Source organism: Anguilla rostrata, chromosome 10 (assembly GCF_018555375.3).
Source record: "Anguilla rostrata isolate EN2019 chromosome 10, ASM1855537v3, whole genome shotgun sequence".
NCBI classification, from domain to species: Eukaryota; Metazoa; Chordata; class Actinopteri; order Anguilliformes; family Anguillidae; genus Anguilla; species Anguilla rostrata.
In genome coordinates this window covers 22631457-22658888 of record NC_057942.1, presented here as the reverse complement: position 1 = coordinate 22658888, position 27432 = coordinate 22631457, and the positions used below count along the sequence as shown (strand labels likewise).

The 27432-nt window shown below is 39.0% G+C and overlaps 1 protein-coding gene across 6 annotated transcripts in view; it reads left to right on the top strand.

Moving 5' to 3' along the window:
• The window catches only part of LOC135233739 (glutamate-rich protein 3-like), a 155732-nt gene extending 132876 nt beyond the window's left edge, over window positions 1-22856 (top strand). For 5 of the 6 annotated variants that reach the window (XM_064297564.1, XM_064297567.1, XM_064297565.1 and 2 more), the window contains 2 exons: window positions 3149-3372; window positions 20781-22856. In XM_064297564.1, coding sequence (XP_064153634.1) covers window positions 3149-3372; window positions 20781-21420 — 864 coding nt within the window. In that variant the 3' untranslated portion in view covers window positions 21421-22856. Of the gene's footprint in view, window positions 1-3148; window positions 4140-20780 lie in introns of those variants that run through there. The other variant, XM_064297568.1, reaches the window with a different exon arrangement.
• Window positions 22857-27432: the final 4576 nt, after the last annotated feature.

Sequence of the window (27432 nt, the reverse complement as noted above, 5' to 3'; positions counted from 1 at the left end):
AACAACGCTAATCCATACTGCCGTATTCTTTTATTTAGTTTTCTCCGGTTTGACATCTTTACACAGAAATATGCTCCACTATACCCCAGCTTTATTCCGATCATTATAATATATTGATGAACTTGATGGCAATGTAAATAACAGTAACTTTAAGGCCAGTTCAGATCAATGATTCGCAATGAGACGAAACGGTTTTAGAATGTTGCAGAGAAAATTGCAGCGGTGTAGCAGAGCCGTTGCCTGCCCTGGGGTCTCAAAAGACCCACCTTGTCAAATCGCCAAGTGCAGTTTTAGAACGTTTACAATCAGACATCTTGGAATTTTGCAAGTTGCATCCAGTCTCATTGCGAATCATTGATCTGAACTGGCCTTTAGTTAATTACACTGCAACGTTGCAACAAGGTAGCATTGCATTCGAGAGACAGTTTGCGAGGTCAGTACCGGTCGGTAGCGTTAGCTAGCGTTTTTTCTAATTGTTAGCTGATATTAGATTGTGTTATCTACATTAGCTAGATAGCTGATGCAACGTTACCTGATATGAGAGATGGATACTGTGCGCAACGTTGTCTGTCTTTCTTGACATAGTCCGGTAGCTAGCGTTAGCTGTGCAAATAGCTATGTAATTTAGTAACGTTACATTATCTACATCAATCAGTGGTTTGGCAGAAAAACCACTGATGGGTGATGGAAAACGCGTCACTAACTATGCGCCGCCGATTTTTTCCCGGGAATGTCGCCACAGACACCCAGTTCTTTAATCATAAATTATAATAATAATATAAATTAATATAATAATAGGCCCAATCGCCATTGTGTTACCTAATTCAGCGATAGATAGTGACTTAACAGACATTTATTTTAATGAAAATCTTTGAGATTATTACTTTAAATACAAATGAATATGATCAAGTAATATGCATAGATAAAGAATGAAACATCAAGGTTGTTAAATCTGTTTAATCTGATTTGAAAGGATGTCATGAGGAACTGGGTTTTCATAATGTTGAACAAATTTCTTTTTATGCCCTGCCATTAATAGATGACCCATCCTATACATACTTTTTCAGTTATTAATTTAGTTCTTCTTTAGTAATTCATACAACTAGTAGGTTATAGTAGACACAGGAGTGAGCAATAGAAGCAGGCTACAATGCACACTTTATTCTGAACAATGAATCATACTTAATACTTAAGTTTGAAACATCAATTTGATTATATCCAAAAATCAATATTGAAACTAACAGAAAAGAGAAGTCCATCAACATTATAAAAACAGTCCAGGCATGGATCAACTTTGTAAGAAAAGCACCAGTAATTTGATATTTGCAATATAATGCTGAACCTACCAAAATGGAGTAATGTGCTATCTCATTAAAAAAACATGTTTCCAACTACAGTAATGACAACAATTTTGCCTTAATTAGATGCAAATTGAAATTGATTGTTTCAATGAATGGTTATTATCTCTGCCAGGCGAGAGCCTGGAGGGGATTATGTGTTTGGTCGCGTGTGTGTGTGTGTGTGTGTTTGTGTATCTGTCCGCAGCTAATCTCGCATACTACTTGGCCGATCTGCCTAATACTTGTTGTGCAGGCTGACAGCAGGTCAAGGACCTGAATTTTCGAATATTTCGCAAATCAGTCGACGACAAGTATTTTATTTGAATTAATTTCCATCATTGTCCATTGAAATGGGTAAGCGAAACCGAAAATATTCATATCATCGCATTCACTTACGTATTCACTCTGTGGTAGCAGTAAAAGATGGTGCACCTAATGAAACATTATCAACGATTTTTCGTAATTTCTTGGGAAATACTATTATTATTGAGGACTTCTGGGCATAGCTAAGCCATGTTTTTGCTGATAGACCTATCTGACATCGTTTTCTGGAGCAAAACAGAAGCGGATAGGACTGTATCATTGATGTACTGTCTCTGTCTCTATCTACTGAACACAGATAAAATTTCATCATTGCTATGTAAGTATTACTGCGCAAAATATTTCAGTTATATACGTAATTTATGAAATTGTGTGTCTTTACTTAGGTTAGTGATATTAAATATAATGTGGATATTTCACAGTAATGTAAGCGTTAGTTAGTAATAGTTTTTGTGTTTCATGCAACAGTGATGACAAGAGTTTTGGAATACTGCCAAAACGTGGTGGACAGTTGAGAATTGCTTTCTTATCGTCCCATCTCCATACAAGAAAACACAAGAGAGTACAGAGTAGTGAAATACATACAAGAGTTATTATACATTTAGGTACTGTACAGCATTGTGTGACAATATTTTTGCATTATTTTGAAATCTGATATCAATGTTTCATCTTAAACCTTCATAAGGGGCTCATTTATATGCTTTACAATGGACAAAAAGCATTATATTCATTTTTGGAGAGATTTTGGATATGTTTCTGGACCCCTAGTTATTTTAGACCACTGTACTGACAGAAAGCTTGTAATTACCACTTGAAAACGATGCAACAGTGCATTTCTGGAGAAAAAACTGTTGATTTGTAGTGAAATACGTGAATTTGTTGTGATTTACAGCAATGCATAATTTAGACATTTTGGATAGATTTGGAGAAGCTGGGTACACTGCTTAGTTTTTGCTTCATAGATCTTTAGTAGTTCTACATATCCACCCTTAGATTTTATGAACTTGTGGTCAAGAAGTTTTTGACCCAGGACATGTATACTTTAACCTGCTGCATATATGCAATCTCCCAGCATTTCATTGCAAACTAAAAAAGAGCAAATTCATTTCAGATATTTTGCCTAGACAATTGCATTTGTGGCACTTTATTTCTTCCAAAATTATGAATATAAAGTCATCTAAGCTAGTAGTGTAAATGGTACAAATGTCTTGCTTCATTTAAGCCATTGTTCAAGTCTCTGTGGTGTTCACATCTGGAGTTATAAAGCTTTAAATAGGGTACCCCCTAAATGTGCAATGATTGGCCAGATTTGGCATGTGCACTAAGGGGTTAAAATCGCTCCATAGGGCCAATGTTTGGACCCCTCCCAATGCCGCTTGCAGCTTTAATCTATCATTATTATGATGGCTGACGCTGTCTCTTTCCCATTTACAGACTGTCAAAGAAACAGACTTCCTTACATTTAGTTTCCCTCTACCTATTTGTAGGTGGAAGCCATGATATCCATGCTGGAATCATGTGATCTGGTGGAGCAGTTGGTCCTGAGGAACACTGGGATTACTGATGAGCTTTTGAACTGTCTTGTCACTGCACTCAAGAATAGCCCTTCTGAGGTGGTGCTGATCAACCTGAACCTGAACAACATCGGACCTCCTGGAGTACAGATTCTGCTTAACCTAGTGAAGCTCAACCCACAGGTCAAGGGTCTACTGTGAGTCATCATACTTTGTACATTTACTTCAGGCTGCTTATGTTTTACATACCATTCCTGAAAAAAAGGTATACAACTAATGATGGGCAAGAAGAGAAATTCAAGCTGTTGCGCCATTTAGCTCTATATTAATTATGCAAAAGGGGTTCCGAAATTACCTTGCTTCAACATCTTGAGTTAGTGGAGAGAAAAGAGTTTTTTTCTTTTTTTTAAAAGAAACAGTGCAATGCAGTCTTAAAGTGCGGTTTTAGATGTTTGCCAATTAATCTGACTTCTTGAATGATTGGGGAAGTTATTTCCAACACTGTGGGGTGAGGACAGAGAAGAGCTGGGGCCACAAGGACCAGCTGCCAGGTGCTACAATAATTGGGACAGCTAGCTGGAGATACAAGGATGAATGACTTACTGAAATATATGGTGTAATCATTTTAAGATACACAGGGACAGTACCATTCACAGCTTAGTATGCCAGTGTGAGTGGTTTGAATTGAACGTGGGCAGCCACCGGAAGCCAGTGACGGTTGTTCAGAAGTGGCGTGGTGTGTGTGAATTTAGGCATGTTGAAGACTGCTTGGCAGCATTCTGGATTAGTTTCTGAAGCAAGTTGGCCTGAAAGATGTTACAGTTGTCCGAAAAAGAGATTATGTGAGTAAGAATGAGTATCTGTGTAGCCTCTTAGGCAAAGAAGAAGCATATTCTCCTGTTGTTGTGAATGACATGAACTGTGTACACTGTGTTACAGAAGTAAAAAAAAGGTTGGTTCTCAACACTGTGTGTGTGTGTGTTCTCAACACAATATAGTGTACAAACTATATTATTTTTAAGGTGAACCTTCGGTGACAATTGCGGACCCACGGAGATTGTCTGGTTTATAGGCTAGCTTGCTAAAAAGAAACATATTGATCTAGGCAAGCAAACAAGCTGAGGTTATATAATGTCTGCTGAAAGTTTGATTAGCAAGCCATCTACCTATTTAATTCATTTTAATTGAAGCAAAACACATTTTCAATGTAAAAAAATGCCAAGTAACACATTTGTGTGAGCAACTTGGCATTTTTGTATGTTGAAAATGTGTTTTTCTTCAGATATAATTTTATTTTTGTAATGTGTTTGTTATGAGAAAGTGATAATAGTAATCCATATATATGTAGGCTATCAGAGGCACATTTTTTCTAGCTGAAAGAAACATAGGCATGGATTCAGTCATTTTCCCTTTTTCCATGACAAACTATAGTGTTTGTCAATGTTTTTTTGTTTGTAAATGGAAGTGTTTTAGTGAGTATTGTGTACACGACAGACCTGCTAATTGTTTGTATGTCAGTAGAGGATCTATAGGGCAAGCTGACATTCATTTAGAAATGTGGCATTGCAGGGTTGCTACAGTAGTCTAGTTAGGAAATTGTTACAAATAATGGCACGGCCGTAAATTTGACCGTTCTAACTTCAAGAAAATCAATATACCTGCTGTGAAGTCATTATCTTGCCACGGTTTCAATACGACCTGTAACATCACCTACTGAACCAAATCGCAACACAGATTTCAGTGCTTAATTTCAGAGCTGTCTGTACTAATGTTATACACTTGGTCTGTTGTCTCTGTCAAAATTTCAGGAAGCAGGACCTTCTTGCTGTGAGGTGACTACTACCCACTGCATCACCATATTTTATTCAGATTTTAGAAATATAAGTGAGTTTCTTGCAAAGATTATGCAGATGCAAAAGCAGTAGTTTTAATTCTTTAGGCATTTTTTTTTGTTCGAAAGCATGCCAGTGTAATGAGTACGAAATTTGCCTGAGTCTGAAGATGGATTTGAACCTGCTCCTGTCACTCGTGCAGAGGTCCCATAGGTGAATGTGCTACCCAGTCTGCTACTAGTGAAATAGATGCCAGCACTGCAAAGGTTCTTTTTTAAAAAGGTGCACTTCTCTATATGTCAGTTTTGTGTGGGTTTCCAATGTGTTTATTAGCTGATGAATGGGGGTGAAACGGGTACCGGTTTTAATGATAACCACGGTAAAATTCCCGACAGTTAGTATTACCGTTTCAAATTTTAATTATCATTAAAACCGTGTTTGATTACCACGCTTTGAAAAACTTACGGTAAATAGGCCTACTGTCCAGATTCAACCAAAGACAGCAACAGTCTCCCAGACGCAGGGTTTTATTTTTTTTACATCCGTTTATGCAGCTGGATATATACAGATGCAATTCAGGTTAAGTACCTTGCTCAAGGGTACAACAGCAGTGTAATGAGCTCTTACGGCTCATTCCCAGCCCGAACCACCACAAAGAGAGAAAACCTTTTATATTTTGTCAGTGACATTCCATTTTCATGACCACAACGTTTATTTTGCATTTTTGTATAGCCATTTCCGTGGATAAAATCGCATTTATAATTGTTATAGCAACAGTCTCCCAGACACAGGCGCGCAGGCACAGCATGCAGCTTTGGGTTTTATTTATTTATTTATTTTACATTATATCCATTTATGCAGCTGGATATATACTGAAGCAATTCAGGTTTAGTACCTTGCTCAAGGGTACAACATCAGTGTCCTATTCCACTCTTACGGCTGGTTCCCAGCCCGAACCACTGCAAAGAGAGCAAACTTTTTAATATTTTGTCAGTGACATTCCATTTTTATGACCACAACGTTTATTTTGCATTTTTGTATAGCTGTTTCCATGGATAAAATCTCATTTATAATTGTTATTTTCTGTTAAAAACATTTAATTAATATTCAGGGAAGATAGCCAACTACTCGCAAGTTAGATGACACGTGTAGCCGTTTACTAATACGATCGCACCGTTTCAGGCTGGAAAATAACCCGTTAAACCAGAGAAATTGCCGAGTTGTCTTAGAATCTTTATCGCAGCAAGGCTGGCAGCATCGGCATAGCAATGGACGCCGCAACGAAACTTCAAGCACGTCACAACGGGTACAATAGCTGTTTTAAAATGTCATTGCATCGTTTTTGCAGCCCGGTTCAAAATCGGTGTGACAGTACCAAATGAGACATTTGTTTAGTTTATTATTGCAGTGCCACATCCAAGACATTAAAACTGCAAGGCTACACCTCCAACCTAAAATTGGTAGCCAGCTAAGTTAGGTACACATTAAAGTAACAGGTCAATACAGCTTGCTTTATATTAATTTACCTTTAATTGTACTGAATAAAATATTACTCTGGAACACTGTTGTAATGTGTTTTAATGGAGGAATATTTATTTTTATTTTTTATTTTATTTTTTGGGAGCGGGGGGAATGTCTTGAGAATGGAGGATTGGGGAATTAGATGAATTCTCAATATCCTTGTCATCAAAGCATATACAGTACATGGTTAACAGAGTTGGGCTGAACAACAGAAAACCCTCCCAACAGTGATGCATGAAACAGTGAAATTGCCCTTACGAGCTCTTCTGGTCAGGCACGACCAGAGCTGCGAAATCTGTAAAAGACTAGATCTCATTACTTGAGCATAGAATGTGAAGAAATGTCTTTTTGGTTGCTGTTTTCTTATCTGCAGTATGCACAAAGTGCAGTTACCTCTCATGGCCACATCGTGCCATCTTTAATGTTAATGCACATTTGATATGGTTTTCATATGTTTACATAAGGTATTGGCTATGTTATTATTTTAATGTTTATGCAAACAAAAAGTGCATAGCGCTGCTAATTTTTTTGTAGTTTTCAATATAAAACTTGGTGAAATGATATCAGTGTGTGTGTATCAGTACTTTTGAACATTTTCAGCACATTTTAACAATACCGCGATAATACCGATAACCGTGATAATTTTGGTCGCTATAATCGTGATATGAAATTTTCATACCGGTACATCTCTACTTATTAACATTACATTACATTACATTACAGGCATTTGGCAGACGCTCTTATCCAGAGCGACGTACAACAAAGTGTATAAACCGTATAAACAAAGTGATTAACCTTAATGTCCAACGGGAAGACGTATTCTTTGTGGGCCTGGAGCATTTGTGATGATGTAATTGGCATAAAAAAGAAGGAGGATAAAGTTTGGAGCTTTATTGTGTGGAAATCTGAAGTTGTTTGTGAATTCTGTCTGTTGAAATGAGGTCAGAAGGTACAGAAATTAATGTTTTTAAGGGCTGATAGTCTGTGGTAATTGTGGTTTCTGTTGGGAAAATCTCTGTGCTGTATAGGTATGGAGCATGCCACCCTGCCAAGGCGTAGCTTGGCGGGATGGCATATGAGTTTCACAAATTACAATGACAAACCAGTCCATTTTCACATGCCATTATTCCTCTACCCAGTTTACTTGTTCAGTCAATCAGAGTCAATCACAAATTTTTTTTAAAAGATCATTTGTTTTCTGAGACTGGGGGAAACCCAGACCACAGAGAATGATCAGAGAGAGTGGTCTATTGACAATTTATTTATTTAGCTATATTTTAGAAGCAAACGTCTAGCAGTTGAATTTTGAAAACGCAAAGTTTTACAAAGAGATGAAAAAAGTTACCCCTGTGGACACAAACTTTTGGTTAGCAATCTTTACTGTCATTAAATGTTACAGTTGAAACCAAAAGTATACATACCTAGGCTAAAGACATTCGAACTCAATTTTTCACAACTCCATACATTTCATGTTATCATCCTGTGTTAAGTCAATTAGGGCATCAACTTTGTTTTCATAAGAGGTAATAAAATAATAGCTAAGGGACAGATTTATTTCAGCTTTTATGTACTATATCAGATTTTCAGTGGGTAAAAAATTTACATACACTTTGTTAGTATTTGGTGGCATTGCCTTTTAATTGCTTAACTTGAATCAAACACTTTGGGTAGCCTTACACAAGCTTCTCACAATAATTGCCCATTCCTCCTGACAGAACTGGTATAACTCGGTCAGGTTTGTGGGCTTCCTTGCTTGGGCATTCTTTTTCATTCTTGTTCAGTCCAAACATTTTCTATGGCATTCAGGTCAGGGCTTTGTGATGGTGACTCCAATACTTTCACTCTGTTGCCTTTAAGCCATTTTGTCACAACTTTGGAGGTGTGCTTAGGATCATTGTCAATTTCATTTTGGCTTTTTTATGCCGGTCTTGGAGTAGGGGCTTCTTCCTTGCATGACAGCCTTTCAGGCCATGACGAAGTAGGATTCTCTTAATGGTGGATGTAGATACTTTGGTACTTGATGCCTCCAACTCCTTCACCAGTTCCTTTGTTATTGTCTTGGGGTTCAGTTGAACCTTTTGGACCAAAGTTTGTTCAGCCCTATGAGTTTATTTGTGCCTCCTTCCTGAACGATGCAGTGTCTGTGCAGTCTCAATATTTTTATATTTGCATACAATTGTTTGTACAGATGCTCGTGGTACCTTCAGTTGTTTGGAAATAGCTCCTAAGATAGACCCGACTTGTGGAGGTCCACAATTTTTTTCAGAGGTTTTGGCTGAGGTGCTTGGATTTTCCCATGGTCTCAAGGGCAAAAAGGCAGTGGCTCTAAAAGTAGGCCCTTAAATAGAGCCACAGGTGCCAGTTAACTCCTAATTATGACAATTGGCCAATCAGAAGCTTCTAAAATGTCATTACATAATTTTTTGTAATATTCCAGACTGTTTAAAGAGACAGTCAACATAGTCTATGTAAACTTTTGACTCACTGGAATTCTGATATAGTGAATTAAAGCTGAAATAAATCAGCCTCTAATCGATTGTTCTAAAATTACCTCTGATGTGAACAAAGTAGATGCCTTAATTGACTTGCCAAAAGAAATGTATGGTAACATGAAATGTGCAGAGTCGTGAAAAACTGAGTTTGAATATTTTTAGCCTAGGTGTATGTAAACTTTTGGCCTCAACTGTACTTATGTCTCTATGTTCATTGAAACTCAGACTCAGAGAACTCTGAGAATAAAATGAGTTTATTCAAGCTATCAAATTCTTTTTAGACAGAAAGACAAATTGTCATAAAATCATCAATCGTTAAAATGATAATTGACAATACGATCTGTAATGCGATAGTCTCGTTTTTCTCTTTTTTCTGAGTGTGCGGTTCAGGTATATATATATGTATATTAGGGCTGTCAAAGTTAACGCGATAATAACGCGTTAATGTAAATTCGTTTTAACGCCACTAATTTTTAACGCACATTCTGCGTTCAAGACAACTCGGAACTAGTAAAAAAACGAGGTCCGACTTGTGAAAAAAGTAACTGAACGGTCGTAGAATTCTGAATTCTAAAAATGGTGTTTTTAGGCTTTTCATGCATTTTCATTTGGGTGTGTGATTATGTGATATGCGTTAGTATCGTTTATGTTTCCCATTCATTATAGCAATATGTGAAATTTAAAAGTTACGATATCCATCAGCAACTTTTTTCGCTAGCCAGCTTAGCTAGAAAACGTTATTTTGCTCAAAAATAAATGCTGCAAATGATATAACGAAACACCTGGCTGACAGTGATACCATATTTACATTTCAGTACTACTGCAGCCTAACTAGTTTCACGGTTTCACTTTATTTACTCATTTAATGTACTTCTTAATAATAAAATAAAGCAGCGTTTTCTGTGGGAATCCATGTTTTCCATTGTCTGGGCATATTGTTCAGAAGAAGGGAGCTGCCCTGTCTTCCGACAATGTAAACAGGCGTCTGTTTAAGCAACTGGCTCGGTGCAAAGAAATAGAATGCCTAACTGTTGTATCCAAAGAAATGGAAGTATAGGCCTAACTGCTAACTGCCTAACATTATGCTCGCTTTCCACTGTTTCCTGCTCACTTTATTTATTGTGTTTTATTTTGTATCATCTTGTTTTGATCCCACATAGTAGAAGGGGATGTTTTTGTGAGCCTTTATTTTCCGCATGTGAGGTTGGACACAATTTTGTTGTGTGATTTGCTTTAGAAATGTGAGGGATCCAGGGAATGATCAAAAAATGAAATTTGTGTGTTTCCAAGATTGACCATTTTGTGCCTCATGTAAATTAGTAAATTTGAGTTAAAGGCAAACTAAATTCCACCAATAGGTGGATTGATTTAAGCCAAGGAACACGTTCCTGTCCAATTGGTAGGAAGGAGTGGCTGGACCTTTCTTCCACAGACAAAGTAAGTAGCAATGCCCTAATAGCTCCAGTTGGGATTGTTTTACCTATCACAATCTCTTCCTGAGTTGCACATGACCGTGATATTTGTAAGGCAGTCAGAAGATCCTACATTGTGCCTAAATCATATTAGTATTACTTATTTGACTGAGAGAATGTCAGAGTCAAATCTGGTGATATGAGGGAAAAACCATCCTCCTGATGTGTGTGTACAATTATTTTGAAAACAGTTCAGTTGGATCAAACTCCAGCCCGGATCTAGACTGCTATGATTGGGGGGCAGACAGAGATTTTGGGGGTGCAACTTTTTATTCAAGTCACACCATACAGTTTACAGACCAGTATTGTGTATTTTTAAATTTCATGATCATTTACTTAATCTTTTCCGTTTATTTTTATGCACATGCACAATTATGTTTTTGTGGTCAAAAGGTTAATATCAGACTCAGAGGTCATGTTAACTTCAGATTCTGTGTTTTTTTTTACACAGATAAAAAGAGTGAAAATGCAGGGGAAAAAATATACTGCGTTCTAAAAATGCAGCTATTGGTCTGACATTTTTGTTGTTTATTGATTATATTTACACAGTCATTGACAGCATTACCAGATTCAAAGAGAAAGCGCTTAATTTGAATGCAAAGTGGAAAAGGACATGTCATGTCTCTTGCTAGCTTTTTTTAGATAATGGATTTAATTTGTTTTCCATGTGTATCGTCATTGGCCAATGTGATCAGTGGCCAACTGAAACTGGAACATCAAAAAAGTTACTATGCTTGATAAAAAAGGAGGCTAGTAGCAGTGGTGTAAGATAGTTATGACGGGCTCCTGTGGAAGATTTATTTCCAGGCCCCCTCTCACCCTCAGATGCGTGCAAACACATGCTCACACTGCACCATTAGGCCTAGACATTTTACAGTTAGCAGTGTGTTTGGATTTACAACTTAGGCTGTTGGGAAAGTAGGTCAAGGTAGATATCAGAACCATGAAGAGGGCTTGGCCCGGACAGTGCTCGGCCGCAGGCTATTTGAAACGTTAACAGTCACCGAAACAAACATCACAACTAGCTAGGCTGATAGCTTGCTTTGGCCTACACAACACATCAGTCCAAAAAGCACAAAAAAGAAGAATAATTTGGCACAGCGGCTCACTTGTAGTAGGCCAGGATATGTATAAGCCTGCAATGCATATGTTAATTTGCAGATTTCCAAACTCATCACTGGGCTAAGAGTTTGCCTGCCAGCTTGCTAGGTAGAAAGTTTTGATATAGCCATAACCTGCATAAAGTTTAACCATTCTAGCTAGCTAAAAATTGCCTTGACACTTTTGCTGTCCTCAAAATCTCTAAAGCTACAGGGGGGCAATGCACAATGAATATCCCCAATCCACGACACCAGTGCCCTCCTAGCCCATGTAAGGAATTAGATTTAGTCGCAGGGAGGAAAACATGTTTATCTGACTCCATTAACTTTAAATCCTGTAAAGTGAAGATGTATGTGAATACGGGTTCGCGTATACGTGCATTGGCTGCTCTGAAAAAGGGAAAAAACTGTTTATTATGACACAATATGACCGTTGGCAATAACCGAGGATAGGCAGTTTCAATGATGGAAAAGGTTAACACTTTATTTTACAAAGCAAGAAAAAGACCGCTATGAAAAGAAAAGACATACAAACTAACAAACTAGGACAAAGAAAAGAAACACAAAGTGAGTCTTGATGAATGCCCAAATATTCTGTACAGCAAAGACTATGGTACCAGGAGAACTGTTAAGCAGATTCTCCCCGAATGTTTCTTTGGACTTCCCTTAATATACTATTCTTTACATACTTGTGATCATAACCCCATATACCATCTCATACCCATTCAGTGTGCTTGTCTATCTATGATATTATTCACAGTCCCCCACATTTATCATATCATCCTTAGTTATCCGCATGCAAATACATATGATGCATTCTTTCAATCCATTCTTTTCAGTCTGAGCCAAGAGAGTCTGGGCCATGGCCCATGGATTGCAGAGCAGCAGTTTATGGCCCCCAATTTAAGTGCTTCTTGACCCTCCACCTGGTATGGCCACAGCTCCAAGAGGGTAATAGAGGGTGTGCATTGACGTCACTTACCCACCGGAATACGCCCCCTCAGTCGGGACTGAGTGGCAAAACATGCTGTCTTTAGTAGAGGAAACTGCAAAACCAGGAGTAAAACAAACGATTATCTGCTTAAATTAAAGGCAGTTGGACTCGACAGTGATCCTTACAACTTACCAAAGAACCAGTGGTCCATGGACATTCAACAAGAAATCGGAGCTATCTTTTTACAGACTGCCGAAAGCTAAAGAAAAGAGAAGCAAATTCATTGCTGCTATTCGCAGAAACAACTGGAATCCAGGCACCGAAACGTGGATTTGCGGTTGTTATTTTGTGTCAGGTATGTTGGATTTTTGGGTAAAATCATACCTTAGTATTAGCTAGCCAAGCATATAAATTATTATCTAACCATCCCCCCTTTGTTTGTAGAACACAAGGCTCATCATCATGGATGTTTTTAAATAAATGCTGACAAAAACTTTACAGTTACACAGAATATAAATGAAAGATGCTAAATATTTAATTGATGAGTAGTCAATACAGTACGTAACTTAATGTATGATTTTACCCAAAAATCCAACATACCTGACACAAAATGACAACTGCAAATCCACGTATCGGTGCCTGGATTCCAGTTGTTCCATTGTCTGCGAATTGCAGAGATCCATTTTCTTTAGCTTTCAGCAGTCCGTAAAAAGATAGCTCCGATGTCTTGTTGAATCTATTTGTACAGTCAATCGTACAACAGCTCTTTCCCATTTTAGATGTGTTTTTTGTGCTTTCGCAGCATTCAAGCTAAACGCTAACACTGCCACTCAGTAGTCTTTCTGCCACTCATGGATGTAACCGCAGTGACTTCCACTTACTGTGACGTCATGTGCATACCCTCTATTTCAACTTGGCGAAGAAGACCTGGGGTCAGCAGTCATCTGTAATTGAGCACATGGACAGCATGTAACAACGGATAACACAAGTATGGTCCCTGGTCAGGGAACACACAGAGGAGGCCCAGGCAGTGCAAGCATACAATTTACAACAGTGGTGCGCAGAAGTTATGTAGACAAATGTAAATTACTAAAAAATAATTGTCATTGTACTTTTAAAAATGTACACATTCATGAAACATAAACAAGCAGAAAGATTAAAATGTATGTTAGTCCTCTGTATAGTGAAAATAGTTGGTAAAAAGGGCACGAGTGTGATATTTGTTTGTCATTAACTAATTGGTTCATTTGGTTTGTTTCTTCTTATATGTATTTTTTTGTTGGATTGCTTGGATCTATGTACGTATATTTCATAGTGGAATATGCTAAATTTGTTTGTATATATTTTACCTCCTTGCTTCCTTAAAGGACGCAAGGAAAAGAAGCAAGGAAATGATCTTAGGATGAAGGAATCAAGGAAATGTGTATTAGGCAAATGGAACGTCCTTGCTCTTTCGAGCATAAGTTTGAAGCCTTGTCGATTACAAATGTGGCAGATGGGGAAAGGTGGATCCACAGGTCGATCATTTATACGTCATGTGTTCCGAAAAATAGTTATGTAAAGGATGCACTTGTGTTTCCTTGCTCAAACATCCATTGGAAGCCTCCTAGCTCCATCAAGGAGTATTTAACGGGTAGGAATGTTCTTGAAGACGGCAGACCTTAATCGATTTGTGGGTAAGGTAAGCACCGAGGTCACAAGGACGAATAAAATGAGTGATTGGAATGAGCCCCAGACATCAATTTAATGTATTATTTATGTTTAGTTAATGTGATATACATTGGTGTATGATGCATGTTAATAGATATCACATTATTAACTGCATGCCTATACCAGGGTTGGTTTGCACAACCCCAAAATAATTGTGCCAACCAACCCCAGTTTTAGCTCTATTTTACATTATATTTATTGTACATTTTATATATTTATTATGTTTGTATTTATTCCTTCGACTATTCATATTTTCTGGTTCTTATTTGAATTAAATGTTGAATTAAACAAGTGCACAACATGACGTCAGTCATTGGTGACCTAATTTTAAAAAACTTTTGTGGACATTAAAATATATTTATTTATAGCTGAGACCTTAACTTCTAATTTGCTACTGGTTAGAATATTGTAACATAAGTTACGTGTGGGCTTGGTTAGTTCTGGATGGGAGACCACCAGGGAATACTGAGTTGCTGCTGGAAGTGGTGTTGGTGGGCCAGCAGGGGGCAATCTTTCCACTGGTCAAGTAAAAAAACCCAATGCCTCAGTGCAGTGATGGGGATACCTGTGCTGTAGGAGCTGCCATCTTTCGGATGAGACGTTAAACCGAGGTCCTGACTCACTGTGGTTATTAAAGGTGTCATGACACTTGTCGCAAAGAGTAGGGGGTTCCCCGGTGTCCTGGCTGAATTCCCAGTTCTCCAACTTGCCATATAATCATCCCCTGATTTAATTGGCTAAAAAATGTTTTCTCCCTCTCCACCTTAGCTAATGTGTGGTGAGCGTTCTGGCGCAAAATGGCTGCCGTGCATCACCCAGGTGGGTGTTACACATTGGTCGTGGGTGATGGGAGTTCCCTCTCATCACTGTAAAGCACTTTGAGCATTCGGAAAAGTGCTATATAAATGATTCATTCATTCATTCATAAATTATTCTGGAGAAATATGACAGAGTGAAAAGTATGCCAACCACCCATGGTCTTCGCTACTTGTATGCTGCCAATTACAGAAATATAGTATGCCTAAGATGGAGTGTTTTTAATTGACTTCATGACATTTCTTAAGCATCTACATACGGGTCAATGACGTGACACCTAGATTTCTGTTTCCGCAAGCAGTTAATTTTATATTTTTGTATAAAAATAGTTTATTGTTTGAAGGCATTAATCTCACATCACTTTCTTGACCACTATCCATAATTGTGTGAATAATACTAAACTGAGTGATTTTTATAGTATTAAAGTGGTAAAATGTCATTCGGTAAAACAGTCCTCACTTAAAGTCAATGAAGACAATTGTTTGTAAAATGATAAAAATAATTTAAAAATCACGAACTATTCTCTTTTTTCAAGTCTCTTGGTAAACATTTTAAAGTATTGACAAGATACACCTTTAAAAACATAATTAAATATCTGAAACACTTCGTTCCGCAAAGACAAATTTTCCTGGATGTCATTCAGTAAAACAAAGATTAGAGGCCATTTTGAACTATAGTCACATGATTTCAGTCACGTGACATGTGATGACATCACTCAGAAGACCCCTGAAGACCACCCAAGTTGGAGGTAAGTTTAAAATTTTGCCCCTAAATTTAAGAGAATTTCACCTTTTCCATGTGTGGTACCATGTGTCACAGATTTGAGTGTCATTCGGTCAAACATCAAAAAAGTGTTCATAAAGTTGTAGATTTTAAAAACATTAAGTTAGAGATGAAATTTGAAGTTTATAAATCAAGGTCAAGGTCATTGTTGGTAATAGGTGGCCAAGCAACTGCCTGTTAGGCATGAATGTTTATGACATTTGTCATTCAGAATAACAATTATTTCTTGCTTGATTGATTGTTTTAACCTACTATAGAGTCTGTATAACTAACCTGAATTGATTTTATTATTTTTAATAATTTTTAACATTTTAACAGATGCCTCTGTCCAACAAGGAGAGGGGTGCACGCTTCCGTGCAAAGATAAGTGCAGATCCTGCTGGTAGGGAGGAAAGACTAGCAAAGAGAAGGGACAGGTATAACTGTGAAGATGTATGAGAGCAGTAATGGCAGTAATCAGTATTGGCTGCATTGTCTGTAAGCCTGAATTTTGGTCCATATCAGCAGTACAGTATCACTACAAAGTGTATTTGGCGGTTAACTTGGCTTAAATCTTCATTTTAAAAAATGAACGAATGAATAATTGGTAAATAAATAAATACATGAATAAATGAATGAATAAATAAATGAATACTTTGTAGGTATCAACAGAGGAAGCAAGCTGGACTGCATGATCATCCGTCCATCACACAACTGACAGCATCTGCAGCTGAAAAGAAGAGGGAACAGTGGAGCCTCAATCAGAGGTGACGTAGGGAAAGACTGAGGCAGGTGGAAGCTGTGATGAACCTCACCTCTGTCTGTGGACTCTTTTGAGGAGCCTCCACAACTTGCCCCTCCTGGACCATTTCAGCCATCCTCACCTCCTGGACCATCTCAGCTATTCTTACTTCCTGGGCCATCTGTTCCTGCCCAGCCATCCTCACCTTGGGAGGGACCACTCTCATCCTCACTCTCATCACCTGATAAGGCTTCATGTGGAAGCAAGAAAAAAAAAACCTCCAGCCATCACAGTGAAAACCGTACACGGAAACTGAGGGAGGAAATAGAAGAGTTAAAAAAGCAAATTTTGAGAGAAAAAAGATCAGATAGATTCTGCAAAAAAAGTGCAGAGCCTGAAAAGAACAAAAACTAAAGCAGCAAGTGAAAAGTATCAGCCAAAGGTGTTCAGAAAAGGTCCAGAAAGAAGAAGTGTGGTGGTCCAGAAAGAAGAAGTGTGGTGATGAAAACAGTCATCTCTTACCAGGAAAGAAGGACACGGTCACTCAAAATAAGGTCAAGGAACAGCGGTGTGTTCTTACCAAGTCTCTTAAAGAGCTTTACTTTACTTACAATGTAGGAGTGGCATATTCCATATCCTACAGGCAGTTTGTCCGTCTGTGTCCATTTTATATCACAGAGCCAAAGGCAAGTGACCGCAACACCTGTTTCTCTCATTGAGAAAATGCATCAAAGTGGCTTTCTAGGAAGTAAAAGAATTTCCAATGCACTCTCTCAAATTGTGTGTAATGTGAAAAACAAAAAATGCATGTTCAGGCAGTGTGCAAAGTGTTGCTACTCTGAGATTGAACCAGCCATCCCCCAAAACACTGAGCAGATTACATGGCACCAATGGCAGAGAGAGAGGGTCTGCACAGAGGGGAAAACCTATTCCCATTTTGTGAAGAAAGCCGTAACAGGAACATGGGAGAATCTCCTGAAAAGCTTTAATGAAAAGCTGGACGCACTGGCAAAGCACCAGTACACATGGATCCATCAAGTTGAACAATGAAGCGCCCTCAAGAACAGCCTCCAAGACCATGAGGCTGTAGTCCATATGGACTTTTCTGAGAATTATACCTGTAAGCTGAAGGTTGAGGTTCAGTCTTTTCATTTTGGGGGTAGTCGAAAACAGGCAACAGCACACACGTATGGTCTACACAGCTGGAAAATCACAAGCCTATGCCACCAATTCCAACTCCCTCCAACATGACGAGCAGGCAGTATGGGCACATTTGAAACCTGTGTTGGATGAAATCCTATCCAATACAGCGAGAACTACAGTGCACTTCATGATTGACGGCCCAGTGACCCAGTTCTGAAACTGTAAAAAAAATTTCTTGATGTGCACACTATGCCTTTCCTTCATGGGATTAAAGAGGTAACATGGAACTTCTCAGAGAGGTCCCATGGAAAGGGTGGTCCCAGATGGTATTGGTGGTTCAGTAAAGAGAAGTGCAGACACATTTGTGTTGCAAGGAGGTGATATTCAGCATCCTCAAGATTTCTTTTCTTTCTGGAAAAATCTAATTCAAATGTAAAATTCTACTGGGTATGACATCACCAGAGTGGATGAGGCTGTGCCGAATGCCTTGCTGGTTGTTAAAGGCACCTTCAGTATTCACCAGGCAAATGCAAACACCCCAGGCAAGATCTTGTATAGAGATGTGTCCTGTTTTTGCCATCGAAAGGGACTTACCTGTGAATGTGAATCACCCTCTGAGGTAGACTTTCATGCTGAAACAGCTGCACCCTCTACCACCATTTCAGAACCTGATGACATGGTTGGAAAGATGGTTATAGTGTCTTATGACAAAAAGCCATTTGTAGGGCAAGTACTGAAGGTTGTCAGTAAAGAAATTGAGGTGTCCAGTATGCAACAGTCCGACGGAAAGAATTGCTTTGTATGGCCCCAAATTCCAGATGTCATCTGTTACTTCCAATCAGATGTGAAAACCGTTATCTCAGAACCAGAGCCATCATCCAGTAGAAGCTCCAAATTGTCAGCTGAGGACTGGGATAAGTTCTTATCAGTCTGAACAAAATCAGTGTGAAAATAAATAACATTGGCCAGCCTTCAATGGTACTGTCTATTACTTAATAAACACTAAGTTGGTATTAATGAGAATAAAACAATGTTAGATGACTTACTTCATGTGCACTAAGAAAAACAGATTTGCCGTTATTGTTGTTTAATGTAGTGATGAAATTGAATTGAATTGAAGGTTCTGAGGTTTTTGTAGCCAAAAGGTACAAAACAGTAATTTGACATTGTTGTGAATTATATTTTTCTACTTTATATGAGAAATGAAATTATATGAGACTTGCCTGTTCACTTACCTGTTGATACCAGCTGAAAAAAAACCCATGCGTTGTTATTGTTCTTCCATAACTGATTGTAGTGAGGAAAAATTAAACTCTAATCGGAGTTACCGGTTCATGTTTTACTTAAGAACACATAAGCTGACTATAATTGTTATTGTATTAAGAGAATGGAGAACGATGTTATGAGACTATTGATGGAGAGTCTGTATTTTAATGTAAATAAAACATTTATAGTTCAATTAGGAAGTTGGCATCTTTTTTATTTATTTAGGACTACATCCAATGATTGGATTTATGTGCAATGGCATATTGCAGTTTCAGTATGTCATTCAGTAAAACGAAAGACGTCACACAGTAAAACAATGAATTTTACAACAAATATATAAAATGTTGTGTTACTTAGACAATGGAATTAATGTAGGAAAGTTAATATAATATGAGGTTTTGTATGATTTGAAAGCATTTTTACCTCTCTACTGGAATAATGTAGGAGAAAATGTTGACGGATGAAAAGCTATTACCTTAAAAGACAAAATATTTAATATTTGTAGTTTTAGTGTGGAAATTTAATTCCTGTATATAGATTCCTTATAGATCAACAATTACATTTTACACTATTTGTGACTGTGTCATTGTCATTGATTTTAATATCATAAGGAAAGTAACATTGTTTTGCCGAATGACATTTTCAAGGGGTGTATACAATTAAATGCATAAAAGTGCCTTATATTGTTATCTTTATCAGTGGGCACATACAAAAATGAAAAATACGTATTTGAATGCACACAGAAAATGTTGAAACTGAATTGCTGTTTCATTTTAAATTTTTTCCGTTTTGAAAATCTATCACTGAACCATACAATACAATGCACAAAATAGTCTACAATGACAAAATATAAAGACAAGACTGACAAACACGTAGATACACAATGATAGGATAGCTCAAACAACCAACGGTAATCTATTTGTTTGCAGAAAATGAGAAATAGAAAGAGAATCACTGACAGGTCCCCAGGGAGGTTTTTGATGTGTTGGAAATAAATTTAAAAAATCTAATTAACAGCCTGTTGTCAGTAGACTGTTGATTAACCAATTGATTGGATTTGTTTAACTCGGACATAATTTTTGTAAATATATTTAACTCAGCCTTAAATTTAGGCTACGTTGTGACATGTGACATCGACTGCTACACCTGTTTTGATCGAAAAGACATTAGACTGGAACCAGAGAATAATGTACAGTCTTGTGATAGATTCTCACCAATAAAGGTAGGCCATTAAAAATAATTAAATGTAAACAAAAATTAGGTTAGAGACCTGTGTTAACTTTAAAAGCTATTAAGATGGTTTGGTGTTCCCCCTGCTGTGTTTTTAACCCACCCACAAGGTTAAATGTAAAATTTCACCCCCCCTACTTTCGGTCAGGTCGCTAGTGAATGGTATGTCCCATGTGGTATGTAATCATAGTCAAGAGATGTATGTTGTATTAAAAATTATTAATCTATCTCTAGTAATATTTTCAGAATTGAGACAAATACGGAAACCATTATTTACCTGCTATCCCCTACATCAACATTCCAGTACCAGTGTTTTTGTCCAGCTGTGTGCACGTGATTAAGCTGAGCAAAAGTACATTTTCCAGTGCATGAAAGAAGCCTTTGCAATATCAGAGCTAAGCAGGTGTGCAAGGTGGGTCTGGAATACATGCTTAGAAAATACTTGTTACACCTGGTGGAATGTGACAAATTGATAAGACAGAACTGATATGATAAAAGTATATAAAGTAGGAAACATAAACAGGAAAAACTCCATTATCACCAAATATTTTATTTTAAACACATTCTTCTTTCTTCTCTCCAAAGGTTGTTTGGCAATCACCTGGGAGACAAAGGAGTTTGTACATTGCTAAATGGTTTGGCTGATCTTCAGGGTCAAACTGTGGGACAGAGAACATTGCAATTGTGGTCTGGAGGCCCACATAGGATGGACACTCTGCTCCTCCCAAGAGAAACATCCAGGAAAGCCACACCACTGCATACCCATATCACACAGGCATTTGTCCTCTTCGAATTGGATCTTGGGGGGAATGGGGTCAGTAGTGAGGGGCTGAGGGTACTGTCATCATACCTGAGGTGCCATTCACAGCTGAAATATTTGGGCTTGGCCAAAACTAATGTTGCTGATATTTCAGCATGGGAAACCCTATTTGACAGCTTAACAACCAATGTTGCGCTGATCCACATTATTCTGGATGAATGCCACTTGGGTGACCAAGGAGTGGAGTTATTTGCAAAAATGCTGAGGTATAATCAGAGTTTGACTAAGATAGACCTGGACTATAACAGTATTGGGGATCGTGGAGGAAATGCAATCATAGAGGCCTTGCTCAACAGAAGATTTATCCTTATGAGTCATTTAAGTCTAGAGGGGAACTATATAAGCTTTGCTCTGATTAAGAAAATACAGCAGGAGATTCAACTCAATTCATCTAATAATTACTAACTAAACTTTTTTACAATTTTTGATGTTAAAATTAACAAGAACCGCTGTCTGTCTGTAAAATGTATTTGTGGCTTAAGTGTTTGATATTTTATTTGCATTTCAAGTTGTGGTTTGTTATGATTGCATGGGTACAATGTTATGTACAATATAACAATAAAAAAGGACATTGTCCTGTTTGCACCTGTATTATGGATTTATAGGGACATCAGGGCTGCTGGGTAGCATGCTTGGCAAAAGTGGCATCTAGTGATTACACATTTAGGTACTGTACAACATTATGTGACAATGTTTTTAGATTATTTTGTAATCTGACATCAATGTTTCATATTAAACGTTCATAAGAGGCACATTTATATGGTTTATAATGGAAAAAAACATTTAATTAATTTACGAAGAGATTTTGGATATGTTTCTGGACCCCTAGATATTTTAGACCACTGTACTGACAGAAAGCTTGAAAATTATGTAAAAGTTTGTTTCTCGTGTCAAAACAGTTGATTTGTAGTGAAATTCATGATAATGTTATGATTTACAGCAATGCATAATTTAGACATTTTGGATAGATTTGGAGACACTGGGTATACTGCTTACTTTTTACTTCATAGATCTTTAGCATCTCTGCATATCCACCCTTAGATTTTACGCAACTGTGGTCAAGGAGTTTTTGAACTACATCCGTGATCTTGAAGGCCAGCTTGCTGGACTAGTGTTGGGAAGTTTGATTCTTTAAGATGAATCCAACTTTTGCGTTTTCAAGTCATTTGAGTTATTTCCTCATACATCACACTCAATTTCCAAAATATACAATTTACTTTTTATTCCTGCTTCTCTGGCTCAAGCTCAAGTTATTCAGTTGCAGATCCTAGCAAAACGTAGGTGTGAATTCACCCTTAGTTCAATAACAGAGGCTACTGCTAAGCAGACTTCACAACTATAGCACTTGAACATTTTTAGCAATTGTAACAATATTTATTCTGCAATGTCAGTCTTAATCTTGTTGTGCCGCCTGGGAAAGTGGGCGATGCTAACTGTCTGCAGCAAAACATGGTTAACCACAAACTACTCCTCTCCACTTTGGCTGAGATGGGCATTTCTGGGACTGCCCTCACTTGGTTTGCTTCCTATCTTGCAGATAGGTCCTACCAGGTCACCTGGATGGGTTCTGTCTCTGCTCCTCATCCCCTTGTTACAGGAGTCCCGCAGGGATCTGAACTGGGGCCTCTGCTGTTCTCCATATACTCTAATATACTCTCTAATCACTGTTATGCAGATGACACACAATTCTTTTTCTCTTCTCTCCCTCCCTCTGCCTTGCAGGTTAATGAGAGAATATCTTCCTGCCTGGCTGACATCTCAACCTCAACAAGACTGAGCTTCTGTTCATCTCCTACAAGACCTCCCTACTATATGAGCCCTCAATCACTGTTGACATCACACCACAGTGACTACCTCTCACTCTGCAAAGGGCCTGGGGGTGGTACTGGATGACCAGCTGGACCTCAAGAACTACATCAAGGCAACATCACGGTTTTGCAGATTCCTTCTGTACAATATCAGTTGGATTCAACCATACTTGACTACACACTTTCAGCCAGCTACTTGTCCAGGCTATGGTGACCTCCCGTCTTGACTACTGGAACTCCCTCCTTGCAAGCCTGCCAGCTTGTGCCATACAGCCACTACAGATGATTCAAAATGCTGCTGCCCAACTTGACTTCGACCTTCCCAAGTACTCTACATCATTCCTCTGCTGAGGTCACTCCACTGGCTACAAGTCGCTGCGAGGTTCCGGTTTAAAGTCCTGACCCTCGCCTACACTGCAGCCAACGGGACGGCCGCTGCCTACTTACAGGACATGATTCAATTCTACACACCAGCTTGACCACTCCGCTTTGCGGCAGAAGGGCGACTAGCACCCCCTACCAGCCGGGTGAATGGTTATCGCTTGTCACTACCACGGAACTTCTCCAGCCTAGCTCCTCAGTGATGGAACGAACTCCCTGTTCCTCTATGAACCGTTCCCTCATTGCCCATCTTTCACAGTGGTCTGAAGACTCATCTCTTCAGGCTATACCTGGACTAACTAAGTATCACCACTCTGTGGGGCACTCTCAGTCTGGGATCATTTTTATCACTTAAATCCCCCTTGTTCATGGTACACATGTACCTCCTGTGCCACTTTAATGTTACATATACATCCATCCAGCACGTATATTATACTTTGTATCATTATTTTGATGTCATAGCTTGTAATGCCTCCTAGTTTGACATAGCATAGGTTAGGTCAGAGTAATGTTTACTGTGTGTATTGGACTTAATGTGTTCATGGCAAAGAATAACTGTTACAAAATTAGTATTGTACCTTATTGGACCTTTGCTTTGTAGTTGTTCCAATGACCTTCGGTATGCACTTATTTCTGTTCATTTGTTATTGACAAAGACTTGCAGTTATGTCCAACATCATTTAATTGCTTAATATAAATTTGCAAATAAGTCCAATTTAATTGCAGTGATCTGTTCCCCTTCGTGCACATGCCAAATGTGGCCAATTCTGGCCCATTTAGGGGGTACCCTATTTAAAATTTTGTAACTTCAGATGTGAGCATACTTGCCAACCTTCCCGATTTTCCCGGGAGACTCCCAATTTTCATTGCCCTCTCCCGGGTTTCCTCCTGGCGTCACAATTCTCCTGTATTTCTCCCGATTTATGACAAATTTTCACACCGTTTTTTCCTTTTCGTTATCACAACCTGTTTCTGGCACTGTACAGCGTGTATAAGCCCTACGACTCTAAAATTCTACTGTTTCCACCCAGACAACAATACAGCTACATCAAATGTATCGTTTCCACCCATAGAGACAGAGCACAATTAAGTCCCGCCCACACCGGATGGGAAAATTCATCGCTCTCCACTGACTTTGTATTGCGTGAAGGTGCCTCCTTGTCACTTTCGTCTGCTAGCAAACAACAGAAAAATGCCTAGAAGCTGGTGTGTGGTGGGATGCACTACCAACTGGGTAAAGAACCCACAACTAAGTTTTTATAAGCTGCCGAACCGAGAAACCTGTCCTAACATTGGAGTCTAGTGGCGTGTCAGCTAGCCACTAGACACGCCACTAGTGCCATTTTGCCATTCGAAATAAGTTGGAGTTGGCTATCCACGTTGTTTCAACAAGCTTGTAGATGGCTAAGAAGGGGAAGCTAAAATGATAGCTACTTAGCTAGCGTTAATAAAATTGCATGTAATAAGTAGCTAACGTTAGCTAAGTTCTAGCTGCCATGTTTAAACTACGGTTAATTTCAGTTTCACCAGAAGCCCCCCGATCCAAAGGCAAATACCGTTTTTCAGAGACAGTTATAACCTTGTCGCTACACTGAAGTAGCAAGCTAGAGCTAGACTAACGCAGGTACACATAGGATGCTAAAATAATCCTTTGACATGCTTAAATTTAATGTTTTTAACTAGCTACAGGCATTTTGTTAGCGTTTCAGCCCTTGGTTGCATATTGTGGCGCCGATTGTTTTCCCCTCCGGTGGGCGTGGTTTTCAGAGTATGACACGTTGCGCTCTGTCTCTATGGTTACATGAACGCGAAGAGTGCTGCTCACCTCGTCCTCCTGTCGTGACTGTCTTGACGGAGAGAGAAATGGAGAGTTTGAAGAGAAAGAAATACTCGTGTAAATTTCAGACGTCCTGGAAAGAAGAATTCCCGTTTCTTACAGAAAGTTTTAAAGGAAAGAGGCATGCATTTTGTAAAATCTGCCGCGTCGATTTTTCCATCAAGCATGGGGGTCGCACCGATGTGAATCACCATCGAGAGGCTGAGAAACATAAGAAGGCGATGACAGTGCACCAGGACCAGCAAAGCATCGTAGGCCTGCTTGGTAAAGGGAGACCTGATGCAGTAGTATATGCTGAGACTAAGATGGCTATGTTAGTGGCCAAACAGAACATCCCCTTTACCTTCAGTGATGAAATAAATAAGTCTGTGAAAGACATTGTGGGAAAGAAATGTATTCAAAGAGCACTAGCCCAATGTATGTGGGAAAGAAATGTATTTGAGAAGTACCAGCCACCACCCCCGTGATGGATTATAGGACTAGCAAAGGGAGTGCGCGCAGAGCTGACAAAGGCCAGACCTTGGCCAAAATATGATGGGAATAAATCCAGCAGGAGATAAATGAGGTGAATACATGTCTTATGCCAAGAAGGGGAGGAAGACTTAGATAAGAGAAGGGAATGAAGGGGAGGAAGACTTAGATAAGAGAAGGGAATGCCTATTTTTTAATTAAAGAAAGGAAGGGGGCTTGGAAATAATGGTGTCTGAAGAATGAGAAACAATGGTGTATGGGAAAGAGTCAGGTTAAATGATGTAAGCATGTGGGAGAGGCCAAGCTTGAGCTCCACAACAGGAGGAGCTAACAAAATAGGATGAAAGGGAGTGTTCGGCCCCAGGGGAGTATGTATGTATGTATGTATGTCTTGTATGTCTTGTGTGTCTTGCCTGTGTGTGTGCGCGTCTTATGTGTTTTCTGTGAAGTGTCTTGTGGAATGCTCTGAGAGTGTTTGTATTGATATGCGCAGATCAGCCCGGGTTCTTGCATGTTATCTTTGAATTACCTGCAATAAATCCAGTTGCATCAGACTCTGTGAAGTGTATATTTTGAATAAGTATTCAACAGTGTGAGGAGAACCCCCAGCTCTTCTGGCCCAGGCTCGAGGAAGCTGAACGTCTGGACGGAACTGCTGACTCTTGGGTTCAACAGTGGCCACAAAATAATAAGGTAAGGAGAGCCTTTTATAAGTCTGCATGTACTGGTTGAATCTACGAGCAGTGTGTATCCGCCCAGGCCGAGGCAAGTACGAAGCCTCTCCTCCAAAGAATCTAAAAAACTACAGTAAAAGGCTATGGTAAGAGAAAAGAGCCTGATGTGATGTTATGCCTGAAATGAATGTTATGTGTTTGTAATAAGTGTTATGTGTTTGTAATAAATGTTGTGTATGTGAAATAACTGTTATGTGTATGAGTGAAAAGTGCGAAGTGCGAATGTGAGATATGCAGGATTGTGTGTTAAAGATCCTGATAGTGTGTTGGCTCATTGTCTGCACTGTGTTTGCTGGAGGCCTAGTACATTTGGCATTGACGCAGCTCAGAAAGTGATAGTTTTGCGAATACCGCTCCACCTGTGTTGAGGAAGTGTATCAGGGGGAGGTCTGAACGGGTAAAGCTGACAGTACTGTTTTGGGTTGGCGCCTGAGCCATTCACGTGTGTGCTCGTGGGCCTGTGGGGCCCTCGCGCATTTGGTGGTTTGTCCGTCCACAAAGGGTGTACAGTCAGTTGTTTTGTGCGATATAGCCGCTGAGCCAACTAACGGTGGGTTGTGCTCATTTGTCTGGTCTGGTCCGCCGGCCTGGGGCGTGTCACAGCTTAACTGGGGGCCCGACGAGTCACAAACTAGGAAAATTGCTAGGGGCCTAGGGGACGACAATTAAAATAAGTTGCTAGGGGGCCTACGGGACGGTGACACTGGCCAGAAATGTGTGAATGCGCCGGTGATGGTATGAATGAAGAGTGGGTTTTGTGAGTCTTAAGTGTTTGTGAGTCTTACGTGTTGTCTTATGTGTTGTCTTGTGCATTAAATCGGCCGAGTAATTGGGCATGTAAAACCTAAGTTTGGAAGCGCGCAAATAAAAACCTAGGTATTAACATCTACTTTGCTGAAGCCTTTAGATAAGAAATGGTGAACAACAAGGGTTGATTTTACCAAAAAAATAAGTGCTGAAATAGTTGTAGACAATGTATGCCCTCTTCAAACAACCAACTAGCACAGATAGAAGAGAATTCAGAAGAAACAGTAATCAAGCAATACAGACGCAAGGGCATACAAGTGTTTTTGTTCTCTGGGCTATCGCGTTCGTAGTGCTGTGGATAGCAGTCCTCAGATGGATGGTAAGTCATAAAAGGGAAATATAAGGTGTGCCTACACTCTTAAGGCGTTTACATAGTCTA